Below are 25668 nucleotides of genomic sequence, written 5' to 3' on the forward strand. Positions count from 1 at the left end.
CGTGCGGTAGCGTTCTCGCTTCCCACGCCCGGGTTCCCGGGTTCGATTCCCGGCGGGGTCAGGGATTTTCTCTGCCTCGTGATGGCTGGGTGTTGTGTGCTGTCCTTAGGTTAGTTAGGTTTAAGTAGTTCTAAGTTCTAGGGGACTGATGACAATCGATGTTAAGTCCCATAGTGCTCAGAGCCATTTGAACCATTTGAACCAATATGAATGTACATTCATTTCTGTGTTCCTGGTTCTCTGTATAACATGTAAAGTACACTACTGAACAAAATTTAAGCACGGAAGCAACTTGCATATGATGTCACTGCCAAGCAACATAGTTCGATGGAACTCATACCATCACAGAAGGAACTGTTGCAGTATAGCACAGGAGGTATCTCAAAGGAAACAGAATGAAACAAATATAAATGGCACATTTATTCAAAGACTATTATCACACTGAAGTCACCACTCTTTATGATGGTCTCTTAGACATTACAAAGGGCGGGACATGGCTCTTAATACGTTGTGTGGACACCGCTGACGGCAGTGCATGTTCCGCAACGCGCTCTCGTGCTGGACACGAGGTTGGCGACGAGTTCTCGTCGTAGGGCGTTCCGTTCTCTCACCGTCGCAGCCGACACCTGCTAGATGGACGTTGGTGCTTATGGACGTCGTGCAGTACGTCTCCCCAACGCTCGATGGGATTTAAGTCATGGCGACGGCAAGGCCAGTCCATTCGTCGAATATCCTCTCGTTCCAAGAGCTCCCCCAGCTGCACAGTGCTTTACGTGTTCCCACCTATCGTCTTGTCAGGGCATGTGATGCATCTAGGAGCACTGATGTGATCGTTCCGGTGGTTCAGGTTTATGCTGTGAGGAGGTTATTTCGCATGGCGGTACTGACCTAGAAATCTTTGAACACGATACAGTCACCGATCAAAGTGAACTGCTTGTCCATGTGCGTCTTTTCATCGGTACATTCAGCCCTGACACCACTGTTACGGGTGACAATGGGCGACCGCATCGAACAGCGCGGCTGGATGAGCTCTTGGAACGGGAGGAGCGTTCACCCGCTCTAAGTCCCATCGAGCTCGCTCGGGAGGCGGTGCGGGGGCGTATCGCAGCACGTCCACACGGACCAACGATCATCCAGCAGCTGTCATCTGCGCCGGTGCAGAATTGGAACGTCCCACCACGAGAACTCTTTACCGTCCGCAGCTCGTGGTCGTGCGGTAGCGTTCTCGCTCCCCACGCCCGGGTTCCCGGGGTCGGTTCCCGGCGGGGACAGGGATTTTCTCTGCCTCGTGATCGGTGGGTGTTGTGTGTTGTCCTTAGGTTAGTTAGGTTTAAGTACTAAGATCTAGGGGACTGATGACCATAGATGTTAAGTCCCATAGTGCTCAGAGCCAACTCTTTACCGACGCTGTGGCCAGCACGGCACCAAGTCGCAGAGGTAAGTGATTTGTGAAAGGTATAGGTTAATGTTAGTCAGGGCCATTCTCTTGTAGGAATTATTGAAAGTCAGATTGCGATGCGCTAAAAATATTGTGTGTCATTTTAGTGTTGATCAGAATAAGTAAAGAGAGTAATGTCTGAGTACGTTCAGTTTTGCTCAGCTGTTTGAAAATCAAATAATGTAAGAGGTTTAACAGCACAGTAATTCATTAATTTTTCTAAGGGGACGTTACACCTTCTGCAGTACACTGTAGCAGCTCTTTCTACCCACAGCCCAAGTTTCATCGAGCTACGTTACTTGGCAGTGACACGCCACGCGAAAGATACTTTCGTTATTATGTTCTGCACACCGTTCTACACTGCAGCAGTAGTCATCTCCGCCAATTGTCTTTCGTCAAATGACAGCCTCACCCTTTTCGTCAATGCCTCCTATCCTACCGAGACGAAGCTGCACATGTGGTTTTGCCGCTAGGGTGTGAGGGTTGCTGTAGCAAGTATTTGAGCAACGCCTTGTCCCTGACCGGGAGCCGATGCTCCGGGTAGGCAAAGGGCAGGAGTGAGGCGAGGCGCGCTGGGAGGAGCCGCCCCCGTTGGCCTCAGCTGCCGCCCCCCGCCCCCCCTCCGCCCCCGCGCAGCCGTGACCCGCGCCCCCGGACGGTGACTGGCGCTGCCTCCGACCTGTGATCCTCCTCTTGTTGCTTAATGATGTCCTGTTGTCGTATACCAGTTCCCGGACCCACTGCCATTTTCTGCTTGCTTAACAGCAGCGCTAGGTTGCGCGAGAAATTCGCAAACAAGAAAGGAAGATTACCTCGTAACGGTCCGTCGCGAGACGCTTGGATTTGGGAAGTGTAGGGAATGAAATAGCCGTGTGCTTTTCAAAGCTTTTACTAGCTGAGAAAAACCTGACTGGAGAACCTAAATATGAATGGCCCAACGGGGATTTCAGCCCCCCCCCCCCCCCCCAGCGTTCTTCACCGCCGACTGAGGCCAAATTTATGAACCACATAAAAACTTTTTCTAAGTCCTACTGACGGTATAGCGCTCCCATGTACCATCCTCTGTGCAAACTCCTTTACATTCCATTGCAGAATTCTTGTAGCAACTTTGCTGAAATAGACTATGTCTCAAGTCACGCATGCGGAGAACGGTAAATGCATGGCATAAACAGGTGAGGTGTTAAGAAAGCAAATATTTGCTTTCCAATTTGCCCCATAGTTTGATAGAGTTTGTCGAGCTTAAACGATAAAAAGAGCGCGACAGAATGTAGGCTTCTGCCAAACTTGCAAAAATTAGGCAGTACCGACCTGGTTCCGTACCGAGAGATCTGTTAATTGCACGAGAAAACGCAAAGGTTGCTTCTGAAACAACATGCATCGAACCGTGTCGTAATCACAGGCGACATCGCGGCATTTTCATTAAGCATTTCAAGAAAAACACAGAGAAAGTAAAGCTGGGGGCGTGACTTGGATCTGAACCAACGTCCTCCAAGGAGTGAGTCCAGTCTTGTTTTTTGTCCCTTTAAAGAACAAGAAAATTATAAGGCATGTGGAGAAGATCGGGTTTTTGTTGAAATGTGGAAATATTCAAGTGACCCAGTCAAGATGTCCATACACAGGGCTCTAAAAGAATCAGGATAACAGAACAAATCCCCAAACATTGTACCACGGCCATCATCCTCTCGCTAGACAAGAAAGAGGGTAAGAGTAATCTGGACAAGTACAGAGGAATCTCTGTTTTAGACTGCACATTCAAGATTTTATGCAGGATCCTGTATGAAAGAATCAAGGAACAACTAGAACAGGAGTTAGGGGAATACGAGGGAGGTTTCGGACTATGGACAAGCTATGTGGAGTAGATTACGGGTTTAAAATTTATTTTGGAATGCTGTAGGAAACGAAAAAACTCTCTGGCAATAACATCTGTAGATTTTAAAAAGGCATATAACTGTGTTCATAGAGCTTAAGTATTAAAAATTTTAAGGAACGTGGGACTCCATCCAAAACTAATTAAATTAATAGGACTTACTCTAACGAACACCGAATCGAAACTAAAGTTTAGAGGTGAAACTTCTGGATCATTGCTCATAGAAACAGTCTTAAGGCAAGGTGACTATCATCAGTATGTTCAACTGTGCACTGGAATACATACTGAGAGAATGGTACAAGAATAACGCAAGGAACACAAGAGCTGGCGGTGCGAAATTGATATAAGTTTGAACGGGTTGGAATTTCCTGACAATCTTGCTCTCCTAGCCAGCACTGTTCAAGAACGAGGCAACAAGTTAAATCACTACAAAAAATAGCACAGAAAATTGGCCTCGTAATATCATTTGAGAAAACAGATTATTGTGCAAACCGATCCACCACTCGCAAACAAAAATACAACAGCGTAACAATAACTCAAAATTGTTGGCAAATTTATGTATTTAAGTGAAATCTTAACGTGCAATCTAACTGAGAAACCACTATGGCAAAATAGGACAATAAACTGAACAAACAAAATTGCATTACGAAAAATACATAGATGCAAAATTAAATCATTATAAAACAGCTACACAACCAGAAATAACTTACGCAGATGAAACCATCTTCGAAACAACTAATACAGCAGAATTTGGCAAAATACTAAAGACAGAAAGAAGAATAATTAGTACATGCACAAATAAACAACATCAAGTGCATGGGCGTTAGAGAATAGCTCCAAATAAGACAGTGTACAACAAAACAGAACCAGTAATGAGCACAGTCAGGAAGCAACATATCTCATTCTTTGGACATCTGATGCAAACGCCAAAAACAGAATTAGTATGGGAATAACAAAATGTGGAATAAGAAGAACAGCATTAAATGGATTACAGAAATTAAGAAAGATATAAGAGAACTCAAAATTACAGTAGATGACCTAAAAAACAAAACACAGGAAACCAAAATACTGCAAGACACACGAACCAGACTACAAACGAAGATCAATAAAAGAAATGCAGGAAGAGTGATCTCAAATGAAGAGAAAAAGAAAATATCGGAAAGAACGAAGAAGCGTTGGGCAGACAGAAGAGCAAAACACCCTTCATATAATAATAAATTGTAATAATCCTTGTATAACCACTGTATTATTGAATTATCGTACTGAATTATTATTTAACTATATTGTATTATTGAATAACAACAACTTGTTTAAAACTTTTACAGCTGTGCAGTTTGGTCTAATGACGGCCACAAGATAAAAGAAAATAAATAAAATGAAATATAGTAATGCCGGCCGAAGTGGCCGTGCGGTTAAAGGCGCTGCAGTCTGGAACCGCAAGGCCGCTACGGTCGCAGGTTCGAATCCTGCCTCGGGCATGGATGTTTGTGATGTAGTTAGGTTTAACTAGTTCTAAGTTCTAGGGGACTAATGACCTCAGAAGTTGAGTCCCATAGTGCTCAGAGCCATTTTGAAATATAGTAATGGATAATAATCGCTGATACATCTCTGAAGCAATTAATGAAAATGAATTTACAGGAATTGAAATTCAAAGCTTCAACATCAATTCAAATATATACACTCCTGGAAATGGAAAAAAGAACACATTGACACCGGTGTGTCAGACCCACCATACTTGCTCCGGACACTGCGAGAGGGCTGTACAAGCAATGATCACACGCACGGCACAGCGGACACACCAGGAACCGCGGTGTTGGCCGTCGAATGGCGCTAGCTGCGCAGCATTTGTGCACCGCCGCCGTCAGTGTCAGCCAGTTTGCCGTGGCATACGGAGCTCCATCGCAGTCTTTAACACTGGTAGCATGCCGCGACAGCGTGGACGTGAACCGTACGTGCAGTTGACGGACTTTGAGCGAGGGCATATAGTGGGCATGCGGGAAGCCGGGTGGACGTACCACCGAATTGCTCAACACGTGGGGCGTGAGGTCTCCACAGTACATCGATGTTGTCGCCAGTGGTCGGCGGAAGGTGCACGTGCCCGTCGACCTGGGACCGGACCGCAGCGACGCACGGATGCACGCCAAGACCGTAGGATCCTACGCAGTGCCGTAGGGGACCGCACCGCCACTTCCCAGCAAATTAGGGACACTGTTGCTCCTGGGGTATCGGCGAGGACCATTCGCAACCGTCTCCATGAAGCTGGGCTACGGTCCCGCACACCGTTAGGCCGTCTTCCGCTCACGCCCCAACATCGTGCAGCCCGCCTCCAGTGGTGTCGCGACAGGCGTGAATGGAGGGACGAATGGAGACGTGTCGTCTTCAGCGATGAGAGTCGCTTCTGCCTTGGTGCCAATGATGGTCGTATGCGTGTTTGGCGCCGTGCAGGTGAGCGCCACAATCAGGACTGCATACGACCGAGGCACACAGGGCCAACACCCGGCATCATGGTGTGGGGAGCGATCTCCTACACTGGCCGTACACCACTGGTGATCGTCGAGGGGACACTGAATAGTGCACGGTACATCCAACCCGTCATCGAACCCATCGTTCTACCATTCCTAGACCGGCAAGGGAACTTGCTGTTCCAACAGGACAATGCACGTCCGCATGTATCCCGTGCCACCCAACGTGCTCTAGAAGGTGTAAGTCAACTACCCTGGCCAGCAAGATCTCCGGATCTGTCCCCCATTGAGCATGTTTGGGACTGGATGAAGCGTCGTCTCACGCGGTCTGCACGTCCAGCACGAACGCTGGTCCAACTGAGGCGCCAGGTGGAAATGGCATGGCAAGCCGTTCCACAGGACTACATCCAGCATCTCTACGATCGTCTCCATGGGAGAATAGCAGCCTGCATTGCTGCGAAAGGTGGATATACACTGTACTAGTGCCGACATTGTGCATGCTCTGTTGCCTGTGTCTATGTGCCTGTGGTTCTGTCAGTGTGATCATGTGATGTATCTGACCCCAGGAATGTGTCAATAAAGTTTCCCCTTCCTGGGACAATGAATTCACGGTGTTCTTATTTCAATTTCCAGGAGTGTATAATATGAATATTTAAATATAAACCAATTTTTTACGAATGTACACTACTGGCCATTAAAATTGCTTCACCACGAAGATGACGTGCTACAGACACGAAATTTAACCGACAGGAAGAAGATGCTGTGATATACAAAAGATTCGCTTTTCAGAGCATTCACACAAGGTTGGCGCTGGTGGCGACATCTACAACGTGCTGAGATGAGGAAAGTTTCCAACCGATTTCTCATACACAAACAGCAGTTGACCGCCGTTGCCTGATGAAACGTTGTTGTGATGCCACGTGTAAGGAGGAGAAATGCGTACCATCACGACTTTGATAAAGGTCGGATTATAGCCTATCGCGATTGCGGCTTATCGTAACGCGACATTGCTGCTCGCGTTGGTCGAGATCCAATGACTGTTAGCAGATTATGGAATCGGTGGGTTCAGGAGGGTAATACGGAACGCCGTGCTGGATCCCAACGGCCTCGTATCACTAGCAGTCGAGATGACAGACATCTTATCCGCATGGCTGTAACGGATCGTGCAGCCACGTCTCGATCACTGAGTCAACAGATGGGGACGTTTACAAGACAACAACCATCAACCATCTGCACGAAGTTCGACGACGTTTGCAGCAGCATGGACTATCAGCTCGGAGACCATGGCTGCGGTTACCCTTGACGCTGCATCACAGACAGGAGTGCTTGCGATGGTGTACTCAACGATGAACCTGGGTGCACAAATGGCAAAACGTCAGTTTTTCGGATGAATCCAGGTTCTGGTTACAGCATCATGATGGTCGCATCCGTGTTTGGCGACATCGCGGTGAACGCACATTGGAAGGGTGTATTCGTCATCGTCATACTGGCGTATCACCTGGCGTGATGGTATGAGCTGCCATTGGTTACACGTCTCCGTCACCTCTTGTTCGCATTGACGACACTTTGAACAGTGGACGTTACATTTCAGATGTGTTAAGACCCGTAGCTCTACCCTTCATTCGCTTCATTCGATCCCTGCGAAACCCTACATTTCAGCAGGATAATGCACGACCGCATGTTGCAGGTCCTGTAGGGGCCTTTCTGGATACAGAAAATGTTCGACTGCCGCGCTGGCCAGCACATTCTCCAGATCTCTCAGCAACTGAAAACGTCTAGTCAATGGTGGCCGAGCAACTGGCTTGTCACAATACGCCAGTCACTACTCTTGATGAACTGTGGAATCGTGGTGAAGCTGCATGGGCAGCTGTACCTGTACACGCCATCTAAGTTCTGACTCAATGCCCAGGGGTATCAAGGCCGTTATTACGGCCAGAGGTGGTTGTTGTGGATACTGATTTCTCAGGATCTATGCACCCAAATTACGTGAAAATGTAATCACATGTCAGTTGTAGTATATTTGTGCAAAGAATACCCGTTTATCATCTGCATTTCTTCTTGGTGTTGTAGTTTTAATGGCCAGTAGTGTATATATACGAAGTTATTGGTATCCAGCTGTAGATATTGATACTCGCTGATATCGTACGTTTGTTATTGGGTTGTTGATTTCACTGCTTTACATACGTGGGGAACGTAGTGGTCGCTGCCTAAATTACCTGCTGTGAGAATCAGACGTGTTTGTGTTTGCACGCAGTGGCCTCGTACAACATATCCTTGCGTGTGGCAGTGTTAGTTTTCCTCGGAGTCCCCTCACGCAGACGCGTCCTTCATGATGCTGTAAGCGGAACCTCGGCTCGTCTGATAAGACGAGGTGGTGCCCGTGTTTTGTCCAGAGCTGCTGCGCGCACCGCAGCCGGGGCGCTCCTCCCTGGTGCAGTGTCAACTGAAATGGTTCTGAGCACTATGGGACTTAACATCTTAGGTCATCAGTCCCCTAGAACTTAGAACTACTTAAACCTAACTAACCTAAGGACATCACACACATCCATGCCCGAGGCAGGATTCGAACCTGCGACCGTAGCAGCCGCGCGGTTCCGGACTGCGCGCCTAGAACCGCTAGACCACCGCGGCCGGCAGTGTCAACTGAAGCCCGCGACAATGATCACAGTGCTGACAGCCTGTTGTGTTCCAGACGTCGCCGCACTGTCCATCTGGATTTGGGACTGGACGACCAAGAACGAAGCGTTCCCTAAAAGTTTCTAACGCAGGGATGTAGTCTTTCGCCCCTACTCGTCAATCCATTCTTCGCAGAAGCAATGAGCGAAAGAAAGGTTCATGAGGGGGATTGGAATTCAAGTTGAAAGGATATCAATAATAATATTCGCTGATGACACTACTATCCTCAGTGAAACTGAAGAAGAGTTACAGGACGTGTTGAATGGAATGAACAGTCTAACGAGTACAACACATGAATTGACAGTAAATCGAAGAAAGGCGAAAGTAATGAGAAGTAGCAGAAATGAGAACAGTGAGCAACTTGACATCAGAGTTGGGGGATCACGAAGTAGACGAAGTCAAGGAATTCTGCTGCCTAGACAGCAAAATAACCCCCGACGAGAGAAGCAAAGAGGACATCAAAAGCAGATTACCACTGGCAAAAAGCGTATTCCTGACCAAGAGAAGTCTGCTAATATAAAACATATGTCTTAATTTGAGGAAGAAATTCCTGAGAAAGTACATTTGGAGAACAGCGTTGTATGATAGTGAGACATGAACTGTTAGAAAACCGGAACGTAGAAAATTGAAGCCTTTGGTATGTTATGCCCGAGGATGGCGCTGAAAATTAGGTAGACTGATATGGTAAGGAATGAGGAGGTTCTTCGCAGAATCGGCGAGGAAAGGAATATATGGAAAACACTGACAAGGAGGAGGACAGGATAATAGGACACCCGTTAAGACATCAGGGAATAACTTCCATGGTGCTAGAGGGAGCTGCAGACGGTAAAAACTGTAGAGGAAGACAGAGATTGGAATAGATCCAGCAGATAATTGAGGACGTAGCTTGCAAGCGCTGCTCTAAGATGAAAAGGTTGGCACAGGGCAGGAATTCGTTGCGGGCCGCATCAAACCACTCAGTAGACTGATGACTCGAAAATAAAAAAATTAAAAAAAACTGACTTTCTGACTGAGGCATACAGATGGCATGAATAAGTAACTGGTTGTATATCAAATCTGAAGGACTTTCAGGTGTCAGAGCCGGTTGAGCAGAGCTGTGTTTTGATACCGCCAATACCGATACCTGTAACACTGAACCGACAGTTTCGATGCATAACTAATATCTGCAAGGTCACAGAAATCTTTGCAGTATGTCGGCAGACCCTCCTCGTTTTGACGGCTGCTCGATGGCTGTAATGTGAACGACATTCTCGGTTTCACTTGCTAGACCCGGCGATCTTGTTGAGACACGCTGCCAACAACTTCGAGGCGTCAATTGTTCCGCGCGCCGTCCTTCTCGAGTCATTACTGACCTGGGATCCCTTCTTGTTTGTCCAAGTGCCTCAGCGTTTAGCATTGCCGGCGTAAGTAAAGATCCCGTTCCTGAACTGTACACACTGAAACAGCGCTACCGAATGAGGAATGACCACCGTGTGAGTCACTTACTTTACTCAGTATTCCGCAGGAGGCAACTGAAGTATCTAGTGGAGTACCAGCCTGATTGTCATTCACTGATCGCTTCGTGCTGCGCGCACAGAAAGAAGAGCAAGTGGAGTGCTTAATGATTCCAAAGCAACAGTGTTGCGTTTCCAGTGTTCGCAGACCGTCCCTACCGATAATCGCAAATCTTGCAGTGAGACTTGAAAACAGCAAGATTCCACGAAGAAAGTCTGACCTGGTTTCTAATGGCAATCTGAGCTGGATGTCCAGAGCGAACTGTTTGCCCTAAATCTCGAGGCCGTACCAAAACTGCACGTTGGAGAGGTCGCGGAGGAACAGATGCATACATAAACTCGCCCCATGCTCCGAAGGTGCCATCAGCATTGCAGATCAGCACGTCGGAATGCGGGCGTACTTTCTCTGGCCACACCTGTTGTCCGAGGCGAGCTTTGTCATTGCTGTCGCTGCCGCTCACGCGCCTCTATAGGCATCGCTATTAGTCGCGTCTGTTGCCTGTAAGTCTGCGAGCCCATTCACCCTTTCATAGTGACGTAATTAATTATAGCGTCTGAGATTTTGCAGATGATACTATCTTCTAACATAGCTATTGGAAAAAGGAGAAAACAAATACTTCACAGATATATTATTAAATTTTTGTGCAAACATGTGAAAAAAGGAGAAACCATGTACAAACGTAGAATTCGCTAGCCTTCGATACACGTTTATAGTTACAGCTAACAATAAATCAATCATGTTGTAAAGCCGTGACGTATACAAGGAGTAACTACCTGGCAGACTTAATTTTGCAGTTTTTTTCTGGGTGTCTCGCTAACGCTTTATCCGCGTATCAACTGTTAACGCACTCACAATCATTGTACGTTTTGTTTTACTTGATACGGTTGTACGCTTTATGATGGTAGACGCAATTTGTTTTAAGGTACGAAGCTATCAGGAACCAACGAAGGCTTGCCAAAAGTCCTAGGGCGACAAATGAATAGTTAAAATCGATTTTTGATAGCCAAAGCTCGTTGAATAGTGACTAGTTTTAACAGCCGATTGGCATCCAATTCTTTTCTCATACAGTCTGTTTTTTCAGTCGAATGAAACAACCGAAAGAAAGCAGTCTCTGCAGCGACATCAGATATGCATGAATATTTTTCACTCCTCTCCCGGTTTGAGTGGTTCTGCTCAGTGTGAGACAACTGAGTAACTCAAGTCTTTGGCCGTTACGTCAGTTATATGGATTTTATCACTCGAGTCCCTCGCTTTCAGTGATTTCACTTGCATATTCTTCAGTCTCTTCGGTTCTGCACAATCCATAACTGGGGTTGCCAACTTGTTTAGAGATACAATAGCATAGCGTATCTCAAGGAGAGATGAATAAAATTACGTATGTTCGCAATTTATGTATTTATTTACCTGAATGCGACTTTTTTGTACTTCTGGCATTAAATATGGATTTTTGGTTGGTTTTCAAAAGTTTATAACTGGTGCTACGTTATAAATTTATGTTTAAATAAACGAACAAATTACGTTTTTATTTAAATTTGTTGAAGCTCTGTCCCTCTATTTCCGCTCGTTTGCTCCCATCACCGACACTTCTCTTACGGCAAATGCTGCCTGCTGAATTAATTATTTGCTTTTTAAGCACTTAGTGTCGTTTGTCGGAAGTATTTTTTTCGCGAGCTACATTCGTCATCATCTGTCAAATTTATTTGAACTTTTAAAATTAATATAGCTTTAGAATATGAATCACCATTTTAGATACGCTAAACAGCACTGAATTTATCTGAAGATCACCTTTTATTCTGCCACATAATTTCTTCCATTCCCACACCACTTGGCGTTTCGGCATTTTCATCCAGACACAAAGTTAACCGTTAAGTACACGCCGACTCTTAAACATGGACGAAAAAGTAAACTAAAAGCTTCTTATTCGTCGTCAATAAAAGGCAAATATCTGAACGTCAATAACAGTGGTGACAGGCGACAGCAGAGAGCAGTCAACAATAATAGTTTAACAAGGCCAAAACGACCGAATGTTTGTACCCAGAACTGAATGCGCTGAGGATCAGGCGTCTCCAGTCTTCTCTCCCACCGGTCCAGGAGAGATGGAGGGGGGTGGAGGTTGAGGGGATGCGAATGCGTTTACAGACTGTTTTACAATAATGGCACGAGACAGGCTAGGCTGTAAAACTGAAGTTCCAAAATGTGAGTAGTACTTCTTGAAGCTCGTGAGATACTTTACCAATCACTTTTGAAGGGTTGTAAAACGTAAGTTGGTCTGTGTACGCCGATATAATTTGTACATGTGTATCGTTAACCTAATTTTCTGCACAGTACATTTATCTTTCACACAGATAAGATGCTAAGTAAGACTCCAAGTGCTAGATTCAAAAGATTTTTAATTAATGGCATCATCACACCTTCTCAGCAAAACGGAGTGCAGTCGGTTGCTAAAATTTGGCAATGTTCCTTTTTTGTTCACGTGCATTTAAGTGGACTCAACTTTGTACCTCCAATGATACATCTGCTTAAGTAGTTACGTGTTAATTTCATCTAGAAGAAGTTAATCCACAGCAACATATTATTAAATTCAAGGGATGAAATGAGTGGTTTCAGTCAGAAGAATGAGTGGATAGCTGAGCCATTAAAACGGTAAAGAACGATTTCAGTTGAAAACAAGAATACGTGTTTCATTTGATAGTAAAACTACACAATGATTTCACTTGAAAATATAGAATGTGTAATTCAGTCAATATGGAAAAATACAACGGGGTGAATGGAATTTTTTCATTCGGTTGCTAACACAGACTGGTTTCACTCGAAAGAAATGAATAAATCGAAATCCAACCGATACATAATAACTGACCAAATAGACTGTTTTCACTCTGTTGCGCCTACAGACTGGTTTTGCTCAACAAAAGAATAAATAATAATCCAAACGACACGTAAAACTAAAGGGCACTGAGTCGATTCTGTTAATTCGGTTGTTCTAGTGGACTGGGTTAACTCAAAAGAATGAATAGTCCAAACGATACGTGAAACAACCGAGTGAGTCAATAGTTTTCCAATACAGACTGAATGATGGTCATCATCATTTTGCTTTGGGCCTTTGTCCCACTTTAACGGGAGGTCGGCCTTGTTACTACGGAATTGGCGATGTTAGTGTCAGAGGGTGCCCGGATGCCCTTCTGCCCTTCCTGTCGCCACCCCCCCCCCCGTTCCCCCCCTCCCGGGACGGAATTTGTGTACCCCATCTGTCTGAATCTGGTGTAAGCCATGAAATAGTGCGAACGTTTTCAAATGTCCAACACAGACTGAATCGATTGTTTTAATTCGGTTGTTCATATCACTATGGTCGAGGCTGAAGGGAAAGGCTTCACGGACACTAGATATAGGAAGGCTGATGTGTAGGTCAGAGGAAGTGCACGCAACGATGAGATGTCGGAACGAGATGCGTCTGCAGTAACGCCACGCTGCGCCGATTTCACGCTGACTGCGAGTCGTACGTAAGAGACGTTTCCCAAAGCAAGAAATGCCATGGCGGACGACACCTCCGGGAGAAAGGCAACTCGCGAAGGCGTAAAAACCCGCAGAGTGAGCTGAAATTCGAAGAAGAGTCGCAAGGAGAGTGGCGGCGGTTGGAGGTGCTCGTCTGACGTGCGTTGCACTCCGTATCAGAAGAGCGCCCCAATGCGCCTTCCGCCACAGACACATCGTCAGAAATTTGGTTTTTCAACTGCACTGATGAAAATATCACTAATGATTCCTAGAAGAGTGCAATTATTTTCAGGAAGGAAAAACATTCAGTTCTGCATTATTAAAATAAATGTGTCGCTGTTCGCCTAGTGCACTTAGTGCTTACGAAACGAACCCAAGTTATTCCCAGTAATATTCATACTATATTATCTCCAATGGCACGCGGTTCAAAAGCTTGATACGTGTGTAAAAGTGTTGATGGTAAAGTGTGTTACTTAACTGTCTAGTTTCTGGTATTAGGACTATTCTCAGATCTGTGACCCTGTCAGAAATAATAGCACTCCCTTAACTCTTAAACAGTTTCGTAAGGCTTCTTTAGTCCGTGGAGAAACACATTTACGTAGTCGAGCTCAGTGGCATAAAGCGTTGTGCCACTTGATCCAGAAACACGTGGTCTGACCAACGAAGGCGGAAGGACCTTACGTCGCCAGAGCCTGATGTGCTGTAGGAGGAGAAGTCCTGTCGTTCATCAGTCGTAGCGCAATTGTCTGCAAGGATTTTTACCCGAAACTGTCACTGTTAATACGTGCTTCTCTATCCATACTGTCACATACGACAGCATTGTTTTTTCTCCAAATATTTTTAAACCCCTTGTGGTGATTGTCCATACCGTGTGAGCCATCCGGGAACGCTGCACGTCTGTGTTCAATGCTTCGGTTGGTCGAACGCAATTGGTCGACAATTCTCGAGAAGATGTCGACACTTTTACGGTGTTTGGACACCTGTCTGAAAGAACTGCACAAGAGACAGATTAATTATAGCTCAATAAACACGAATTTAAAGGGCTTGCTGTAAAGTGGTTTTCAGAGGCGACATCTTTCCAATTTAGTCGATAAGGAATTGGAATTGTGTTTTACAAGTTAACATGCTTTACTAGCTAAGTTTCCAGTGTGGTAAGTACTGAGTATGGTATTCATTTTGTCTGTTCTGGCTATATCGAAGAGAAATGTAGACGTTAGATGAATGGCATCACAAAACCATCCTAGGATGCTGCGATGTGTGTTCATTTACTAACAAGCTGCTCCGGTCTAGTGAGCATCTTCTCGTCACAGATTAACACATCATGTTAAAGAAAGGTTCGTTGACGTCAAGTGAATGATTATTGTCAATTTATGATACCACTTTGATCAATGATTTGTCCAGTTAGTGCAAAAATGGTTCAAATGGCTCTGAGCACTATGGGACTCAACTGCTGAGGTCATTAGTCCCCTAGAACTTAGAACTAGTTAAACCTAACTAACCTAAGGACATCACAAACATCCATGCCCGAGGCAGGATTCGAACCTGCGACCGTAGCGGTCCTGCGGTTCCAGACTGCAGCGCCTTTAACCGCACGGCCACTTCGGCCGGCTTGTGTCCAGTTAGTGACTGACGGAAAAATCTGTAATATAGTCGATGCATCTGTAAGTGACAGACTGACAGTAATTATGTACGTGACGCACTTGGTTGCTTCTTTGACGGTGTTCTTTAATACCCTGTAGCTGTGCAGCACTCTTTGCGGAGAACACCTAAGAAATATAGATGTGTTGTGAACCGCTTTAAGAAGTAGCTTTGGAAATTTCGAACGCTGCGCAAAGAGTCACATAATATCATTATGGTCATTAACGTCTGTTAATGAGTACAACGGAGAACCAGCCAAAGTTGCAAATATCGCTTTTCTTATTTACTTCATGACTAGTCTTGTTTTTATTTGCTTTCTTCCGAGAAGAAAATTTTTAATTAAAATATGTACCCATTATTAGATTACTTACGTGCGTACTATGTCTGAGAAGTATTCTAGGTCACCTTGAGTGATTTCTAAAGATGTCATTATTTAATTAGTCAATAAATTACGAACATCCAGCAAGCTGTAATAATTACAGGTTACCAACGTCTGTTAATGAGTACAACGGAGAACCAGCCAAAGTTGCAAATATCGCTTTTCTTATTTACTTCATGACTAGTTTCGGGACGGGACCCATTTTCAAATCATCCTATAATCCAGAAAACCAAATTTACAGTCATGTGCAATACAGGTATTACCAAAGTTTTAAAAGCACGCCAAAAATACAGATAGTATCGTTTCAAGAGTTACGTGTCACATAGTCAAAATGGTATTCCATAGATACAAGAACCATGTCAAGATAAATATATGCGTATTATGAAGTGCAAATGAACAGTTTCGGCCCTTACAGATAACTGGCAGGCTACGCCTCCCGTGCCGAGCGAGGTGGCCCAGTGGTTGGCACACTGGACTCGCATTCGGGAGGACGACGGTTCAATCCCGCATTCTGATTTAGGTTTTCCGTGATTTCCCTAAATCGATAGGATGGTTCCTTTGCAAGGGCACGGCCGGATTCCTTCCCCATCCTTCCCTAATCCGAAGAGACCGATGACCTCGCAGTTTGGTCTCCTCCCCCAAACCAACCCAACCCATCTACTCCTCCCGTCGCCGTGAGAGAATCTCATTTGCGTTTCGTAATACGTATACATTTACCTTGAAATGGTTCTTGTATTTTTGGAAATACCATTTTGACTTTCTGGCACGTAAATCTTGAAACAATACGATCTGTATTTTTGGTGTGCGCTTAAAAATTAGGTAACATCTGTGTTGTACATGATGGTAAATTTCGTATTCTGTCCTGTAGGATGGTTTGAAAATGGCTCCCCACCCGAAACTAATTATCAAGTAAATAAAAAACTGAAATTTGCAACTTCGGCTGGTTTTCCGTATTCTAGTCAATGTAATGTCTAATTTTTAGTAACGACTCAAGCCAGCTGCGGTTTCTTGGAAAATGCTCACGTTTTTGGTGCAAATGTTACAATAAATATCATCGCCACCCTCCGTTTTGTTAAATACTGCCTAATCCAGGACTTTTGTTTTCGTACACTAATAGAGTATAATTACTAAGTGGCGTCGGAACACTTTTATTATAGGTCAGTGAAAGTTGAAAGCGACGTGGAGGAGCTAAGAAGAGCCATTTTTTAATGAACCTAATCCAAAATCGAAGTACAGATTCGGTGCTGTCCCCGTCTCATCCCAAAGCAAGGCTATAACAAGTCGCTGAAAGTCTCTTTATAGTTACTAAGTAGATATTCTCTGTCTCCAAAGGAATGCGAGAGCAAAATCTTAAATATGAATAACATTTCGTTGTCCATTCTACCGACGTGTCAAAATCTTCTTGGCAAAAAATGTGTCCAAATTCAATCTTCAGAAATCGGTTACAATACAAATTTCTGCAACATATCATTTGCTGCAGCTACAGAGTAACGCGTCGAATGTGGAGCTGGAAGCTCACTGCCGTGACTAGCATACATCAGCTTTGTAAATAAAATTTAAGAAACCTGATTGGTGCAACCTCAACAGCGCTGAAAAGCTCCCACTATTTGTAGAGAGAGAACTCAATGTAATTCATAAGAAATGCTCCTAAGTGCAACATGAAACACTGATGCCATATTTAATAGCATTCAAACCCTTTAAGAAGACTTAATTAAACCATTATACAAAATTTTTTATGACGATAGGGTGTTCCCTCTGTGGACTGATGAAAGACACAAAAGATTTTCCTAAATGTAACACATGAAACATCGATGAGGATTATTAAAATCTTTAAAAGAGCTTTAAGCATTCTAAAAATATCTTCTCCTCCTTTCATTCGGCAATCGTCGAGCCAGCAGTGCTCAAGAGTGCCCTCTGACTCACATAATTCATATGTAAAAATGTTCCTTGCGTAGCATATAAAAGATCAGGGCTTTAATATCACTAAAAACTTTAAAAGAAACGCAGGAAATTCCGAAGTTTTCTTCTCTTCATCTTATACGCTGACAAATATTGAACTGTATGAAAGAAACGTAAATTAGTTACAAGCTCAGGCGTGCAGACACTTTCTTCAACATGTAAACATCACTACAGATATTCGGATTTAGGTTATGACGTGTTCGATATGCCTGCCATCATTGGCAATGATGTGGCGCAGACGAACAGCGAAATTCCCAATGACCCGCTGAAGTATCATCGATGTTTTTAACTAAACAATGGTTTTGGGGTTATTGCTGTACACCTTGGCTTTTATTTATTTAATGGTTTGGCTAGGGCCTCCCGTCGGGCAGGCCGTTCGCCGGGTGCCGGTCTTTTAATTTGACGCCACTTCGGCGACCTGCAGTTGATGAGGATGATAGGATGATGATGAGGAGAGCATAACACCCAGTCCCTGGGCGGAGCAAATTCCCCGGCCCAGCCGGGAATCGAACCCGGGCCCAGAGGATTGAGAATCCGTCACGCCGACCATTCAGCTACCGGGGACGGGCACCTTGTCTTTAATATATCCCCACAAAAAGGAATCGCATGTGTTCAGATTCGGAGAATATGGCGGCCAATGGAGGCCCATGCCAGAATGCGGTCTCCAAAGCGTTCCTCCAGGACATCAAACACATCACTCTCCAGCTTCGATGGGGGTCAAGCTCCGCCTTGCACGTACCACATCTTGTCGAAGTCAGGGTCAGTTTCGATAATGGGGATGAAATCATCTCCCAAAACGTACCGTTCGCTAGTCACCATGTCATCAAGAAATATCGCAGCGATTATTCAGTGAGTGGACATTGCACTACACACAGTCATCTGTGAAGAATGAAGAGAGTTCTCAGTTGTGGATTCTCAGTCCGAAAATTCGCCAGTTTTGCTTATTGACGAACCATCCAAATGAAAGTGCGCTTCGTCACTAAACCAACATACTAATTCCCAATATGCGCTGCGGCCAACCGTGCAAACCATTCAGAAGTTATGACAGTTTTATTTCATATGGTTCAATAAATGTCACCCTATATGTGGTGGTGGGCAACGGCCTTGCCACAGTGGATACACCGGTTCCCGTCAGATCACCGAAGTTAAGCGCTGTCGGGAGTGGCCGGCACTTGGATGGGTGACCGTCCGGGCCGTCATGCGGTGTTGCCATTTTTCAGGGTTCACTCAGCCTCGTGATGCCAAGTGAGGAGCTACTCGACCGAATAGTAGCTGCTCCGGTCAAAGAAAACCATCATCACGACTGGGAGAGCGGTGTGCTGACCACACGCACCTCCTCCATGAGGATGACACGGCGGTCGGATGGTCCCGATGGGCCACTTGCGGCCTGAAGACGGAGTGCTGTATGTGGTGGTCGCAGCGTTACTACTGCACCAGGCCGAACACCGCGTCACCCTGAGATTTCCTCTACCGCGTCCAGTTCGCCGCAGCCAGTTTGCCGAGGGCACTCGTAGCTGATGTTTGGTAGAGCGTCTCCACCTCACCCCAAAACAAGGCCATATCAAAAAATCTTGTAATACACTCCTGGAAATGGAAAAAAGAACATATTGACACCGGTGTGTCAGACCCACCATACTTGCTCCGGACACTGCGAGAGGGCTGTACAAGCAATGATCACACGCACGGCACAGCGGACACACCAGGAACCGCGGTGTTGGCCGTCGAATGGCGCTAGCTGCGCAGCATTTGTGCACCGCCGCCGTCAGTGTCAGCCAGTTTGCCGTGGCATACGGAGCTCCATCGCAGTCTTTAACACTGGTAGCATGCCGCGACAGCGTGGACGTGAACCGTATGTGCAGTTGACGGACTTTGAGCGAGGGCGTATAGTGGGCATGCGGGAGGCCGGGTGGACGTACCGCCGAATTGCTCAACACGTGGGGCGTGAGGTCTCCACAGTACATCGATGTTGTCGCCAGTGGTCGGCGGAAGGTGCACGTGCCCGTCGACCTGGGACCGGACCGCAGCGACGCACGGATGCACGCCAAGACCGTAGGATCCTACGCAGTGCCGTAGGGGACCGCACCGCCACTTCCCAGCAAATTAGGGACACTGTTGCTCCTGGTGTATCGGCGAGGACCATTCGCAACCGTCTCCATGAAGCTGGGCTACGGTCCCGCACACCGTTAGGCCGTCTTCCGCTCACGCCCCAACATCGTGCAGCCCGCCTCCAGTGGTGTCGCGACAGGCGTGAATGGAGGGACGAATGGAGACGTGTCGTCTTCAGCGATGAGAGTCGCTTCTGCCTTGGTGCCAATGATGGTCGTATGCGTGTTTGGCGCCGTGCAGGTGAGCGCCACAATCAGGACTGCATACGATCGAGGCACACAGGGCCAACACCCGGCATCATGGTGTGGGGAGCGATCTCCTACACTGGCCGTACACCACTGGTGATCGTCGAGGGGACACTGAATAGTGCACGGTACATCCAAACCGTCATCGAACCCATCGTTCTACCATTCCTAGACCGGCAAGGGAACTTGCTGTTCCAACAGGACAATGCACGTCCGCATGTATCCCGTGCCACCCAACGTGCTCTAGAAGGTGTAAGTCAACTACCCTGGCCAGCAAGATCTCCGGATCTGTCCCCCATTGAGCATGTTTGGGACTGGATGAAGCGTCGTCTCACGCGGTCTGCACGTCCAGCACGAACGCTGGTCCAACTGATGCGCCAGGTGGAAATGGCATGGCAAGCCGTTCCACAGGACTACATCCAGCATCTCTACGATCGTCTCCATGGGAGAATAGCAGCCTGCATTGCTGCGAAAGGTGGATATACACTGTACTAGTGCCGACATTGTGCATGCTCTGTTGCCTGTGTCTATGTGCCTGTGGTTCTGTCAGTGTGATCATGTGATGTATCTGACCCCAGGAATGTGTCAATAAAGTTTCCCCTTCCTGGGACAATGAATTCACGGTGTTCTTATTTCAATTTCCAGGAGTGTAGTTACTGTGCGTGAAGTCACTTTGCTCATTAAGTAGTTTTCCTCGATCTTTTGCTTGATGGGCGTAAATATCTAGCTTCTCAAGGACATTAAAATAAAAGCTTTTCGGATGTCTCTGTAGCACATCCGTTTGCACGCTTTTTGTGCTAACCTCATACTTTCTATCTTTCACACGCGGTCCAGATGCTGTTCGATTACTGTGACTGCAATGTTCCTCGTGTCGGATTTGAAATTTCTCCCCGTCTGTCCTGTGTAATACATATCTCAGCCCACATATTTGACCTTGTATACTCCACTGTTGCAGTGTCTATTTTGCTTCGTCTCTTGAACCTTTACAAACTTAAATTGTAAACCATTTATAATTTGAACCAATTGAAATTATAGAATAATTTTTTGTAATAGATCTGAAGATGGACATCTAGTCCGAAACCGGTCATACGACTTCGGACACCTTTTCATAAGTGAAAACGTCTAGCTTTGTTAATTCTCCTCGGCGATTGTCTCCGCTCATGTTAAACACTCGATAACTGAGTTACTGTAGTCGTTTCACACGTGTCCATTTTACACGGCAGATAGAGCCGGAACTGCCGCTGGACAGAGCCGCGCTCGCAAGTTACGCAGAGGAGCACGTCGTGTTCCGTGTGACGGACCAGGTGTTCTCCGAGCGTGCGACAAGCGAGCGTTCGGTGCCGTTTCCTATGGGAAGCACGTCCCGCACGAGGGCGGCTGTACCGCCGAGCGGGGCGCGGCCGGCTTTCCGGCGCAGCCGGCGTGCCGTCATGCGCTGCAGCTCGCTAGCGCGCAGCGCGGCCCGGCTACACGCAGCGGGTGGGGCGGCACGCGCGCTGGGAGGTGGGCGCGGCTGGCCGCCCGCATGCGCCGCCAACACCTGCTGAACGACCGCCACGTGACTGCCGGTGGCTCTGGTGCTGTCTGCAGCTCGGTAAGACCACGGCAGTCTGGAAATTTGCGGTACATTCTCCCTCAACGCGAACTAACAAGTCACATACATTTACGTCTAGGTACACAACCTATCCAAAATCATCCCGACACCCCTACGTAATGCGGAACTGACCACTAGATGTCACGAGACGCTGACCGCTTGTATAATACGAGGCGGGGAGTACGAGGCGGTACCCAAAGAAACTGGATTATTTTTTAAAAGCTATATATTTTCAAATTGTTTACAAAACAGCCTCATCCCCTTCAAAATATCCTTCATTGCAAGTAATACATATGTCCCACTGGTCCTTCCACTGTTCGACATTTTTTGTAGTCATCTTTAAATATGGCTGACACTTTCTCCCACGATTTTTTCTTGACCTCTTCATTGTTGCCAAACCAGGGTCCTTTCACGCCCATTTTCATGCATGGAAACAGGAAAAGGCCGCACAGAGCCAGATCAGGCGAGCAAAGTGCGTTGGGGAGCTTGACCGTGCCCTATTTAGCCGAAAACTGTCAAACAGAGACGACAGTGTTTTATGCAGGTGCGTTGTCATGCTGGAAGAACCAGTCTCCTGCCAGCCGCAAATCGGGTCTTTTTGTGACAAACAATGTTGCTCAATCTTCTTAAAACTTTCAAGTAAAAGGTTTGATTGATGGTCTGACCTGGGGCAACAATCTCGGAGTAAGCTACACCTTCAGCATAAAAACAGCAAATCAGCTTTATTTTGACGTTTGATTTGACTTGACGATTTTTTTTGTCTGGGTTACGATGACGTCTTTAATTGACTTGATTGTTGCTTTGTTTCTGGGTCGTAACCATAACACCGTGACTCTTCACCAGTAATGACCTTTGATAGAAAACCTGGATCAGTTTCAAGCTGTTGTTTCAAAGGACGACATGTTTAAACTCGACGATTCTTTTCATTGCCAGTCAAAACCCGAGAAACAAAGTTGGAAGCAACTCTTTTCATTCCCAAATATACCGTTAAAATTCGCTGTACTGAGCTCCAAGACAACCCACTAATCTCTGACAATTGGACAATTATCTGTCGACGGTCTGTGAGCACAAGCTGACAAGCACCACGATCAGGTGGTTGCATCTACGGATTTTTTTCTCGATTTGAAAATTACCGCATACAGACTTCTTAAGCGAAGTTAAGAGACAAGGTAAACCAGGCGATCATTGTAGGCAAAACCACCCCTTCCTTCCGCCTCCTTGATTTCTATCTCACCGTTTATGGCCGTCCCATCGCTCTCACCCCCACCCTTCAGTACCTTGGCGTCACCCTCGACCGTCGCCTCTCCTGGACTCCCCATCTCCAGACAATCCAAGCCAAGGCACGTTCCCGACTCCGTCTCCTCAAGCTCCTCTCCGGCCGTACGTGGGGTCTGGACCCCTCCACCATCCTCCACACCTATAAGTCCCTCATCCGCCCTATCCTCTGCTACGCCCATCCAGCCTGGATCTCCGCCCCCCCTTCCTTTTATAAATCCCTCCAAATCCTTGAACGCCATGCTCTCCGCCTTGCCTATCGCATCCGTCTCCCCTCCCCCACGCGGATCCTGTATGATCTTATCCCCTTCCCCCACCTCCTCCTCTTCCTCGAAAGGATACGAATCCTATACACCTCCCGTAAACTCGATCCTCCTCACCCGCTCGTCTCCCCGATCCTCTCCCACCCCCGCCCGCTGCCGCGCCTATACTCCCATGTCCCACCCGGTCTCCATCTCTCCACCCTCCTTACCCTCTCCCAAGGTGGCTTCCGCCAGCTCCCCCTCCCTGATGATGTCCTCCTTCCCTGCATCTACCCCTCCTATCAACTTTGATCCACCCCCCCACCTCCTGTGTCCTATCCTTTAGGCACCCTCCCTTCCCTTCCCTTCCCTTCTCTTTCCTTTCCCCCTTCCCTCCTCCCCTCTCCCCCGGGCTTCCCCTCCCCCTTCCTCCCTCCTCCTCTCTCCTTTGCCCATGGCATCTCTGCTCTCCCCTCTCCCATTCCCCTTCCCCTTCCTCCTCCTCCACCTCCTCTCTTGGCAGGTCCCCGGACTCGTACACGCTCAGTGAACATTCGCGCGCCGGAGATCATCGCCGTCAGTGTTTCGTGTGTGTGCCTTCGTTTGTGTGTAGTGTTGTTCGCCGTCACGCCACCACCGTTCACGTGCCGTCGCCATCATCATCCGTGTTCTGTGCATCGTGTCGCCCAGTGTTAGTGATGTTTCTCGTCCGGCGTGAACGGCTCCATGTTTTTTCGATTTTTAGTGTCTACATTTTTTCACCACCGTTTTTACTGTCTGCTCTGTGCCACCTTTCTGTACTACTTGTTGCCAAACTCAAGGCTGAAGAGCGGCGTATTGTGCTGCTGACAGCCCGCCTTTGTATAAGGTGTTAAAATAACAATAAAGAAAAAAAAAAAAAAAAAAAAAAAACAAGGTAAACGATAGTGGCAAGCGTCATGAAATGTATCCCAACAAACAAAAGGTGGATATTATATGGCATTACAACCTCAAATTCCTTCAACACCGTCGTTTATGCATTTGGACCGACGGGTTCTACCATCACTGGACTCTGCTGTAACCATGCCTCGTTTGCTTTGCGTCCAGTATAGAGTCAACGTTTACCATTCCCCTGCATGTGAGTGTGAGTGAGTCGGAACCTGATTTTCGCGTTCCATATTTGACAATGAACTATCGGAATTTCTAAGACGTTGATGAGTATGGGTTACCTCCTCCCTCAGTCAGCATCTTCTCTTTCGGTTTTTTTGGAAATTTGTAGTAAGGTCTTACGCGACCAAACTGCTGTGGTCATCGGTCCCTAAGGCTACACACTACTTAATCTAACTTACGCTATGGACAACACACATGCCTATGCCCGAGGGATGACTCGAACCTCTTACGGGGGGAGCCGCACGGACCGTCTTTCGATTTCTAAGGATATTCGTATTTTCAAAATAATTGTGAATTTGCTTAAGAATCGAGGGAAAAATCTATAAATTTTAATAGTTTTCATATGTTCATTTATTTGTATCGTCTATTATTAAATTTAAGAAATAGTATGAGTTAATAACATAAAAATGTGTAGTTCACTAATCATGCTATTTGTTAAATATTTGTTGAAAAAAAAAAGTGATGGTTTGAGCTTTCAGTTCTGTAAATATGTATTTTCTCTGTTCAATTATTCTATGTAAACATGTGTTTTCGATGGCCAAACGCTGGACGCCAAATAAAACAAAACAACTACGACACCGCAGCGAACTAGATTATTGATCGCGATCGAGTTGTCTAGGAGGCAGATGTGTGAACGGAGTGCACTGTTACCACATACTCCGTGTAATGGATAGACGACTGTTCGGTACTAGTCGTTGCTTTATGATGCTATTTGGACAAAATGACTCTGTAGAAATGACTCTGTAGAAATGACACTGTGACACTAGCGTGCTCTTACAGTCGCGAGGAAGGGCTCCTTTTCGTAGGCGCAAGATGGCAACACGACGGTTAGGAGATCAATCACATACCTCTCCCGGTATTTGTGGAACCGTCTTTGTCTCTTGTTCTCTTCCTGGTCAGTTTCCGCTCCCCATGGTTCCTGCCCGGCCACGCCCTCGGTACGACCTCGGGGATCGGTACGTACTGTGCAGGTAGGTAGCCAGTGGGTGAGTTGTACCCGCAGCTGACAGCGCTCGCCTGCGTCCTGTGCGCTTTACGGCCTGTCAGCAGTTTGCGCCGACCTCCTGGCCTACAGCGGCCCTGCCGCCCGACAAGACTGATTGCTGGCGCTCCAGGACTGGTGTCCGGCGTTGGTGTCAAACCTAGATTCCTAAATCTTCGTAAAATTTAATCTGGAGTTGTTTGAAACAAGACATTTTGTACCTGTATCGTATGAACTACACCACTGGAAACCTTATAATTGTAATTAAGAAGTGCATAAACTATAAGTTGTGACTTTACTTCAATTAAAAATCGAGTAGTAAAACTTACGATGGTTTAGTAACAATGTAACATCCCCCCTCCCCTTTAGTGTTGTAGGATTAAACAACGTGAGGCGCCGCACGGCTGATCGTGAGGAAACAACAACAGGTAAAATTCTAGATCAGTCAGGGTTGGAAAAAATTTTTTGTATAAAATATTCGTAACTGGCGCAAGTACCTAAGGGCCTGCAGGAATGAAAGGCAACAGGCAGGTGCCATATCTCTAGATTTCCGGAAAGTATTTGACACGGTGCCCCACTGCAGGCCGTTAACGAAGGTACGGGCATATGGAGTAAGTTCACAAATATGTTAGTGCCTCGAAGACATCTTAAATAGTATAACCCAGTATGTTGT

At 46.4% G+C, this 25668-nt stretch overlaps 1 protein-coding gene across 1 annotated transcript in view; it reads right to left on the reverse strand.

Annotated features, from left to right (window-relative positions):
• Positions 1–21449, reverse strand: part of LOC126234020 (uncharacterized) — a 194186-nt gene extending 172737 nt beyond the window's left edge. Inside the window, exons 1-2 of the mRNA XM_049942901.1 lie at positions 21436–21449; positions 21137–21363 (exon numbers count right to left, since the gene is read on the reverse strand). Coding sequence (XP_049798858.1) covers positions 21137–21363; positions 21436–21449 — 241 coding nt within the window. The remainder of the gene's footprint in view (positions 1–21136; positions 21364–21435) is intronic.
• Between the last annotated feature and the right edge of the window lie 4219 nt (positions 21450–25668).

Source organism: Schistocerca nitens, chromosome 1, assembly GCF_023898315.1.
Source record: "Schistocerca nitens isolate TAMUIC-IGC-003100 chromosome 1, iqSchNite1.1, whole genome shotgun sequence".
Classification (NCBI taxonomy): Eukaryota; Metazoa; Arthropoda; class Insecta; order Orthoptera; family Acrididae; genus Schistocerca; species Schistocerca nitens.